This window comes from Drosophila bipectinata, chromosome 4, assembly GCF_030179905.1.
Source record: "Drosophila bipectinata strain 14024-0381.07 chromosome 4, DbipHiC1v2, whole genome shotgun sequence".
Taxonomy (NCBI): Eukaryota; Metazoa; Arthropoda; class Insecta; order Diptera; family Drosophilidae; genus Drosophila; species Drosophila bipectinata.
Window position 1 is genome coordinate 9,761,873 of NC_091740.1, and position 9,888 is coordinate 9,771,760.

General features: G+C 42.4%; 1 protein-coding gene across 1 annotated transcript; it reads right to left on the reverse strand.

Moving 5' to 3' along the window:
* Positions 1-3,421: 3,421 nt before the first annotated feature.
* Positions 3,422-8,626, reverse strand: LOC122322071 (uncharacterized). The gene is made up of 3 exons (XM_043213426.1): positions 8,191-8,626; positions 7,243-7,917; positions 3,422-7,014 (listed from the first exon to the last, which is right to left on the reverse strand). Exons 1-3 carry the CDS (start codon positions 8,624-8,626, stop codon positions 3,422-3,424), a joined length of 4,704 nt encoding a protein of 1,567 aa, XP_043069361.1.
* Positions 8,627-9,888: the final 1,262 nt, after the last annotated feature.

Sequence of the window (9,888 nt, forward strand, 5' to 3'; positions counted from 1 at the left end):
GTTGGGTCATTTCCGATCGTTCAGTTATATGGCAGCTATAGGATATAGTCGGCCGATCCTTATGCAATTCGGCATGACGTAATGTTTTGCCAAAAATAGCTCTCATATCAAATTTGAACTCTCTAACTCTAAAAACACCAAAGTTATACCATTTCCGATCAATCAGTTATATGGCAGCTATAGGATATAGTCGGCCGATCCCGGCCGTTCCGACTTATATACTGCGTGCAAAGGAAAGAAGGGTGTGTGCAAAGTTTCAAGACGATAGCTTTAAAACTGAGAGACTAGTTCGCGTAGAAACAGACAGACGGACAGACAGACGGACAGACGGACATGCTCATATCAACTCAGGAGGTGATCCTGATCAAGAATATATATACTTTATAGGGTCGGAGATGTCTCCTTCACTGCGTTGCACACTTTTGACCAAAATTATAATACCTTCTGCAAGGGTATAATAAACGGAACTCGCGCGGTCAACAACTCAACATTTTTAGTGGAAAAATTAAAACATCCGCCAAACGACACTACCAAGTGACAATGATCGTTAACAACAAAGTAAATGGAAATTAATTAATGAAATAATCCATAAACAGTGAATTAAAACAAAGGTGGACCGAAATTTTAAACCAAACAATTACAAGAACACAAAACTAAAAATATCAACGCACAAAAAAAAAACAAACAAGAACAACAAAAACAAATAAAACGACAACTCCAACAAGAAAAACCAAGGAAGGAAGGCAGGGCATTCTCAAATAAAAACGACAACTCGCTCCAACAAGAAAAACCAAGGAAGGAAGACAGAACATTCTCTATCCATTTATCAACTGTATCCAGGAAGGACGATCAACCACCAACCACACAGAAGGAAGACCCCAACGGGACAATATCGTGAGGTATTAATTTAAAATAATAAAAAAATGTAAGTCTATAATTTAAGATCTGTGAATTTGAGAAAAATAATATAAGATTTATATATTGCAAAAAGTAAGATTCGCGATTTAACAAATTATATAAAGAATAAATCTGGAAGATTTGATAAATAGCTTTTGTGAATTAAATCTAACAATGGCAACCGGAGGTTCCGCACCAAATTTTTCTGCAGGCAGTGTAGCCACAGCCGGCAGTTTAACAGTAGAATTGATAAACAGATTAATAAACGCTCAATTGAATGAAGTTAGCAGGAAAGTAGAATGTTTAGAAGGAAGGCTAGGCACAGATGCAAAAACTGTGTAAGATTATAAAGTACAAACAATTGACCCAGCTATAAAATGCGATACAACACTTGAGGTTGAGGTTGAGGTTGAGGCGGCGATGAGGGCCGGTTCTGACCCCCATCCACTTGAGCCGCTGGGGCTCCTTGTGATACCGCACAGGCAAAGATCCTACAAAAGGACCTCTCCCTTCCCACTACTTATGTGCCCAAGGGGTGCTCTATCCTTCTTGAAGCGGCTCGCGGTCCCATCCAGATTTACGGATGAAGGTTACGAGTCTGTGCAGAGCGACCTCCGCGAGGTCTGTAAGGTCTGTAAGTATTGCTGCGCCCAGGAATTTGAGTCGGATGCGCCCCAGCGCAGGGCATTGACACAGGAGGTGTGCGACTGTCTCTTCCTCTTCTTCGTCTCCACAGCTCCTGCAGTAGTCATAATGAGGCACCGCTAGTCTAGCCGCGTGTGCTCCTATTAACCAATGTCCCGTAATGGCCTTGATCGCCAGACTACAGTCCTGCCTATTCAGGGCGATAAGCATCATTGACCTCTTCCTAGATCGGATTGGCCATATCATGCGGGAGTTCCTGCAGTTTTGGAGGTTTCTTCATTTCCGCAGTGATGCGCGGTCAAAGTGATCCCTGCATTTTAGCCTACACAAGGGGATACCTACTGGTTCCTTCTCCGGTAGGAGAGGATTGGTAGTACCTGCTCTTGCTAGTTCGTCGGCGGCGCAGTTACCCTCGTGGTCCCTATGCCCGGGCACCCATATGAGGTGTATGTCATGCTGCTCTGCCATCTCGTTAAGAGATCTGCGACAGTCATTCACTGTCTTGGAGTTGGATGAAAGACCGTCAAGGGCTTTGAGTGCCGCTTGACTGTCTGAGAAGATACAGATTGTGTCCTGATTACCAATAAGTGCTGGGGATCTGAGTGCTTCTCCGATAGCTATTACTTCTGCTTGGAAAACACTACAGTGGTCTGGGAGTCTGAAGGACTCATTTAAACACAGCTGTTCGCAATGGAAACCGCCTCCCACCTGGCCATTCAATTTTGAACGGTCTGTGTAAATATGGAGGGAACCGGTTGGTCCCGGGATTTGTGTGTCCCATTCCTCCCTTGTTGGAATGTAGACCTTGTATTTTAAGGTGGGATTATCGACAGGATACAACACTTGAAGTGGTAAAATCTTTACCAAATTTCACAGGGGAAACAACAAAATATGTAGGTCGGAGGGAAGCTGCAGAAACTGCAATGAGTCTCTATAAAATTGAAAGTGAACAATATTTTATCGCCCTAACAATTTTACGAAATAAAATTATGGGAGCTGCCCATGATGCTCTTACCAATCATGGCACAGTTTTTAACTTTAAAGCAATCTTATCCCGATTGGACTTTATATATAGTGACAAACGACCAATACATGTTCTCGAGTCAGAACTAAGTATCCTCAGGCAAGGACGAATGACAATTACTGAGTATTATAACGAAGTCAATAAAAAAATGACCTTACTAATAAACAAAACCATAATGACATACGGAAAGGACAGTGTAATTACCAAAGAAACAAACAATTCAATAAGGGGAAATGCTCTACGAGTATTTATATCCGGACTTAATGGATCTATTTCAGAAACTCTTTTCTCATTAAATCCACCAGATTTGCCCAATGCTTTGGCAAAGGTCCAAGAGTTAGAATCAAACAACTTCCGTGCTCAATTCGCAAATAGGTTTAATGGATTTAAAAATGAAAGTAAATATCGGGGAAACAACTTACGATTTGATCAAATAATAATACCACTTGTTTATGAATAGTGGACTGTATTTGTTTTTTGTATTAGTTTTATGCATTTATTTTCACTATTTAGCGGGTTTACAATACTTTAAGCGGGGTTGCTATCAGCGAGCGGTTGCGGTTAATATCAACAAGCGAATGCGGCCGGCTTGCAAAACGTGCATAAAAAGAACAGAAAAACGATCGCGTGATGTTCTAATACTAACGCATTGCACTGCAATTTCGGCTATGCGTGTGAGCTTAAAGCTCCCAAATGGTTACAATACAATGATGTGCGCAAAAATAGGTACTATAGGTAATAGGTAAAAATAGGTAATAGGTAAATAAGCAAAAGTAAAGAAGCAAATGTAATACTATTTAAATGCAACAAAAAGACGAACTATTTCCCAACATACCGGCCCCCCTGAACGACGGTTCAGTTCAAAGGAAGCACAGCAATTTTCGTAACAGGGCGCTTGTAGATTCCCTTGGCGGTTTTAACGGTGACCACCCGAACCCTCTGATCCTGGCCAGGGTGAACTTCGGTGACTCGTCCTAGCATCCACTTGCTTGGCGGTTGATTGGGCTCCTTCAGCACAACCAGTGTGTCCACGGCAACATTTGGAGTATCTTGATGCCATTTCGTGCGAGGTTGAAGCGTGCTGAGATACTCGAGATTCCAACGTTTCCAGAAACCTTGAACCTTGGCCTGTAGTTGTCTCCAGCGCTGCAGTCTGTTGATATTTACATCCAGGAAAGATGGTTCTGGTACCGAAGTGAGAGGCTGACCTGTTAGAAAATGAGAAGGAGTTAGCGGGTTAAGACTGTGATCGCTAGGTGCGCATGAAGGGCGAGAGTTCAGAAGCCCTTCAATCTGAATTAACAGGGTCGAATACTCCTCGAATGTCAAGGCACTGCTGCCAATGACTCGTTTTAAGTGCAGCTTTATGGATCTCACACCAGTCTCCCAAATGCCTCCGAAATGGGGAGCAGATGGCGGAATGAAGTGCCAATTAATCTCGTGGCTGGCCATGAAGCTTGAAATTTCTTCATCTTGACTTTGAGCTATTGCCATTCGTTGCATTTCAGCTAAATCTCTTTTGGCTCCATGAAAAGTCGTTCCATTGTCCGAGTATAAATCCGATATAGGTCCACGTCGAGACCAAAAGCGTTTGAAAGCGGCTATAAAGGCGGGTGTCGTCAAATCGCTGACCAATTCTATGTGAATAGCTTTTGTAGATAGGCAGACAAAGATCGCAAACCAAGCTTTGCCAAATCTTGGTGTCCGGCCTGTCGATGTTTTGATTGACACAGGTCCAGCATAATCCAATCCAGTGTGCAGGAAACAACGAGCGGGTTGAACTCGAAACTCCGGTAAATCAGCCATAAGTTGAGAACTCGTGTGTCTTCGCTGCAGAAAGCAAGTTCTGCAATTGAATACAGTTTTGCGGACGAGGTTCCGAGCTCCTAGAATCCAATACCTTTGGCGTAGACTATGAAACGTGTATTCGACTCCAGCGTGTAACAATGCAGCATGTTGATAGCGAACTAGCAGACCAGCTATTGGAGATTCCTTAGGAAGGAGAATGGGATGCTTTGCGTCATAAGTAGCTATAGAATTATCGATGCGACCACCAACACGCATTACTCTCTGCTCGTCTAAAAAGGGTGTGTAGCGAATCAACTTCGATTTCTTCGACAATGGCTGTCCGGTAGTTAACTGCTTGTACTCCAAGTGGAAGAACTCTTCTTGAGCGCGCGTGAAGATCTTAGCTCGTGCATATTGTAGCTCCCACGCCGATAGGAATGGTGAAAGTCGATTCCTCTCACGAAGACGATGAACGAAGCGAAGGCAGTAGCTGACTATCCTTAATAAACGGGACCATGAGGACGATTTGTTGATCATACAAGATAGCGAATTTCCGTCGTCGGAAATGTGTAGATTAACTTTCGTTTCAGCCTTCATCTCTAGGCAGGCCTCTTCTTCTGTCGACAGAACAAACTTAGCTTTAACAGGTGGCCAAGCTGAACGTGACTGAGATAGCCAAGGTGGTCCATTCCACCATATTTGATGATCCACGAGGTCCTTTGGCAGTACTCCTCGCGATGCGCAGTCTGCGGGATTATCACCACTTCGAATATGTTGCCAGCAGCTGCGTGGGCAAACCTCTAGAATTTCAGCAGTGCGGTTGCAAACATAGGTGTTCCAAGTCCTAGGCGGAGAAGATAGCCAATGCAGGACTATTTCAGAGTCTGACCAACAATTAATTCTGGAAATAGGAACAGTTAATGATTGCTTGACCAGATAAATCAGTTTAGAGAGTAAATGAGCTGCGTTTAACTCTAGTCGCGGAATGGAGATAGGCTTAATAGGGGCTACGCGAGTTTTAGCCATAATCAGTTTGACAGCATATCCATTGTTGACTTCGACGCGGCTATAGATGACGGCAGCATACGCTTGAGATGATGCATCAGCAAATCCGTGCAGTTCCATTTCTTGATGTGGTGCAGATATGTAGCGAGGAACTCGACAAGTTTCCAATAAATGCATTTCCGATGCAAACTGTTGCCATCGTGTACATATTTGCTGCGGTAGTACTTCATTCCAATCGACAGAACTTAGCCAACTATCTTGAAATAGGATCTTCAGAAAAACAACAGTTGGCGAAAGCAAACCCAGCGGGTCGTAGATCTTGGCTAGTTCTGAAAGCAATATGCGTTTAGTAAGAGCAGTCGTAAATGCGGGGGTTTCTAATTTGAAGAAAATATAGTCCGGTTTTGGTTCCCAACACAATCCCAGGACTTTAACAAATCGAAATGAGCGGTCTTCCTCTAAATCCTCTGGTGGATACTCACAAATCTCCTTTGGCAACGACTTTAAAAGGGCGTAACAGTTTGAGCTCCACTTTCGCAATTTGAATTGAGCTTCGCTAAGAAGCAGAATCAATTCATCTTTGAGTGCAATGACATCCTTGATGTTGTCGCATCCAGTAGGAATATCATCAACGTACGCGTCTCTGTTGAGCACGACAGCAGCGGTGGGATACAATTCGGCATAGTCATTCGAGAGCTGTTTAAGAACTCGAACTGCAATAAACGGCGATGAAGCTAATCCATATGTTACTGTCAACAGTCGATAATGATCCAGCGTAGCGTTTTCATCCTTCCTCCAAACTATGCGTTGGTACTGTGTATGTTCGTCCGACACCAAAATGCCTCTAAACATCTTCTCGATGTCTGCACAAAATACATAGCGATGCTGACGAAATCGAAGGCATACTCCAATTAAGTCCCTTTGAATAGGCGGACCTATATGCAGTCGCGAATTAAGAGAATGACCCGTGGAATCCTTTCCAGAGCCGTCAAATACCACTCGGCAACGTGTGGTAGTACTATCTGGCTTAAAAACTGCATGGTGTGCCAAATAGTTGTAGCGTGCGGGATCCTCACCGCCTGCAGCAGCCGGAATCAATTCCATATGTCCTCGATTTAAATAATCATCCATGAAATCCACATATTGTTGTTTGAGTGCGGGGAATCTTCTAAATTTCCTTTCCAAAGCGGCGAAGCGGTTTAAAGCCTGTGGCAAAGTGGAGCCAATTGGCGTGCGGGGCTCCTTGAATGGGTATTGAACAATATAAACACCATCTTCTCTACGAGCATGTGTTTTCAGAAAATGTTGTTCGGCGGGATCACTGGCGTCTATCGTTGTTTTACTCGGATGCACTTGTTCCATGTCCATAAATGAGCGAACTAAGGAATCCAAATCTTCATAAGCATGATGAACTTGTGCGTGCGCAGATGCTTCGTTACAATCAATATAGCTGCCTGTAATAACCCAACCAAAATTAGTATGCAGTGCAATGGGGTATTCGATACCAAACTCTCGGCGATGTCCAGTATATAAGTTCCACAGCTGATCAGCGCCTAAGATAACGTCGATTTTGCCCGGAGATCCAAACGTCGGGTCAGCTAGCGGTAGGCTGCGAATCTTGGTCCAAATAGTTGCATTTGATTTGACCTGCTGAGCTGGAATCGTAGAAGTTAGAGAACTCATAATTAGACAAGAGACTTCCAATGATGCAGTCGTGGTTCTTGAGAGTAAGGTGAAGCTAGCGCGACCTCGGCTAACACCAGCCGGGTTAGCACCTAAACCAACTACCGAAATGCGGGCATGCGTGCGAGGAATACCGATCCTTTGGATAAAGGACTCAGATACCATAGTTATTGTTGATCCAGTATCGAGCAATAACCTACATGAGGTCTCGTTTCCCCATGTGTCAATTACATTGGCGACAACAGTTGGCAGTAGGGCTGGATTGTTGGCCCTCTCCAAAATATGATGGCTAACAGCGGCAGTATTCGTATCAACGACAGTCGAGTGCGCAGGTGCCACAGGAACCGATCTCGCTTCAATCGGGTGTACTAACGTGTGATGCTTAGCATTGCACTGACGGCAAGTGTTCGATGAATTACAATCCCTGACTTGATGCGATCGACTCAAGCAGTTGAAGCATAATTTTGTATCCTTGGCGAAGGTGCGGCGACCGACTACATCCAGTGCCTTGAATTCATTGCATGAATATATAGAATGCTGTCCTTGGCAATATATACATTCGCGAGACGACTGAGTTGATCCACTGGCATGAAAGGCGGATTGGCGGCGTCTACTCTGGGCTGGTCTTGAGGGTTGCGTTGCGGGTAAGTCCTGACAAGACTCCAAAGTATCACAATGGGCGAAAAGAAAGGCGAACAGCTCATCTATGGTGGCGTCTTCAGTGGCCGATAGACTGCAGTTGGCCCAAGCTTGTTTAATTTCTGAACCTAACTTTGACAGCAAAATATGAATGAGCCATACATCGCGGCTGTCACAGTTCAGCGCATGTAAGCCTCGAATGCATTCGTCGGCCGAGTCAATTACCTTGCGTAATTCTGCAATATTCGAATTGTTAGCGGTTGGCAACGATAAAAAATTCTGAACAAACGATCGAGCGATGAGCGACCTTTTATTATAACGATTTTCTAATTTTTCCCATGCGTCTTGGTAATTATCGTTACAGACGGCAATATGTTTAATTAGGGACAGTGCTTCTCCCTCCAGATATGATTTGAGATAATGAAACTTTTGGCAATTGGAGAGCTTTTCGTTACTATTTACTGAGCTTAAGAACAGATCACTAAACTGGCTCCAATCCTCATATTTACCAGAAAATGTGGGAATCCGAATTTTCTCAAACCTTAAATCAGCAGTTCCCGATGAAGTATGAATTTTCTCCAAAAGGTTGTTTTGTCCCTCAAATAGACGTTCCACTGTACTTGAAAGTAGAATGTTCGACTGGTCCTGTCCATGATCTTGACCTCCCATGTCCTTGATGGCGTTACTAAAAATAGCATGCGCGGCGTAGAACTTGTCCTCGTATTCGGGTATGTCCAATCCAGGGTCTTCATATCCCTCCTCCAAGTGAAATTCCACTAAATCATCTGAGAGCTCCATAAAGTGGTTGAAAGTAGCGACCAAACGCTCCAGCTTGAATTGCAATGTTTCCACATTTTCACATCTTTGTGAAAACTCCACAGCACTGTTGAGGGTGCGCGTTATTTGCCCCTTGCAGGCACCACGTTGTTGAATCTTTCTATGCATTATCGCGTTCATGACGAAAAAGCGGTAAATTTGTCTCTAATGTTCACAAAAGTAAATGCACAAATAAACGCGGGTATCCGGCTCGAAGGACCAAAATTTTTATTATGTTTATGAATAGTGGACTGTATTTGTTTTTTGTATTAGTTTTATGCATTTATTTTCACTATTTAGCGGGTTTACAATACTTTAAGCGGGGTTGCTATCAGCGAGCGGTTGCGGTTAATATCAACAAGCGAATGCGGCCGGCTTGCAAAACGTGCATAAAAAGAACAGAAAAACGATCGCGTGATGTTCTAATACTAACGCATTGCACTGCAATTTCGGCTATGCGTGTGAGCTTAAAGCTCCCAAATGGTTACAATACAATGATGTGCGCAAAAATAGGTACTATAGGTAATAGGTAAAAATAGGTAATAGGTAAATAAGCAAAAGTAAAGAAGCAAATGTAATACTATTTAAATGCAACAAAAAGACGAACTATTTCCCAACACCACTAAAATGGGAAATAATTTTAATCATAACCAAAATTACATTTGGCCCCAAAAGGGAAATTTTTGGCAAAATAATAATCAAAATAATTATCATAAGCAATAAGCTATCGAGCCAATGGATGTTGATCCACCGATTCAACTCCAGAATAAATCTAATAACAATCGGCAGCCGAGCCAAAATTGGCAGTCAAATAGTAACCAAGGAAGATATAATAATTGGCAGGCAAACGATAATCAAGGTAGATATAATAATAGCTATCATCAAAATAAAAATTGTTCAAATTTCTATAACACAAATCAAAATAGAGAGCAAACTCAAGCTCAAAAAAGGGAATCAGATGGAACAGAAAGTCAGCCAGCTAATAAAGTAACCAGATTAAATAATATTAATGAAGACCATTTTTAAGACCAGACCCCTACAGAGGAATGCCTTATTTAAATAGGATAGATCGAAAAACCAAGAAGCAGCTAAAAGTTTTAATAGATACAGGAGCCACTGCTTGTTACATAAAAAGGGGAATTTTTGAAAATAAAAACGAGCTACCAATATACAAAAAGGTAAAAACAGTTCATGGCTACTCAATTATTAGGTATTACCATATTATAAATATATTTGAAACAAAACAATTATTTTATGAAATCGAATGTTTAGAATCTGATTTTCTAATTGGATTCAATTTATTAAGAAAAATTGGAGCTATAATAAATATAGATAAGGGAATATTGGAATATAATGCGAAACAGGAGAAGTTAAAATATTATGATAATGAG

Bases quoted from the DNA above. Each gene is read 5' to 3' on its own strand.
- LOC122322071 (XM_043213426.1), bottom strand. From the start codon at position 8,626: ATGCATAGAAAGATTCAACAACGTGGTGCCTGCAAGGGGCAAATAACG. The intron at 7,918-8,190 runs GTAAATATGAGG...CGAATATTGCAG, and splicing joins TCGGATTCCCACATTTTCTG to AATTACGCAAGGTAATTGAC. The intron at 7,015-7,242 runs GTAGGTTATTGC...CTACGATTCCAG, and splicing joins ATGGGGAAACGAGACCTCAT to CTCAGCAGGTCAAATCAAAT.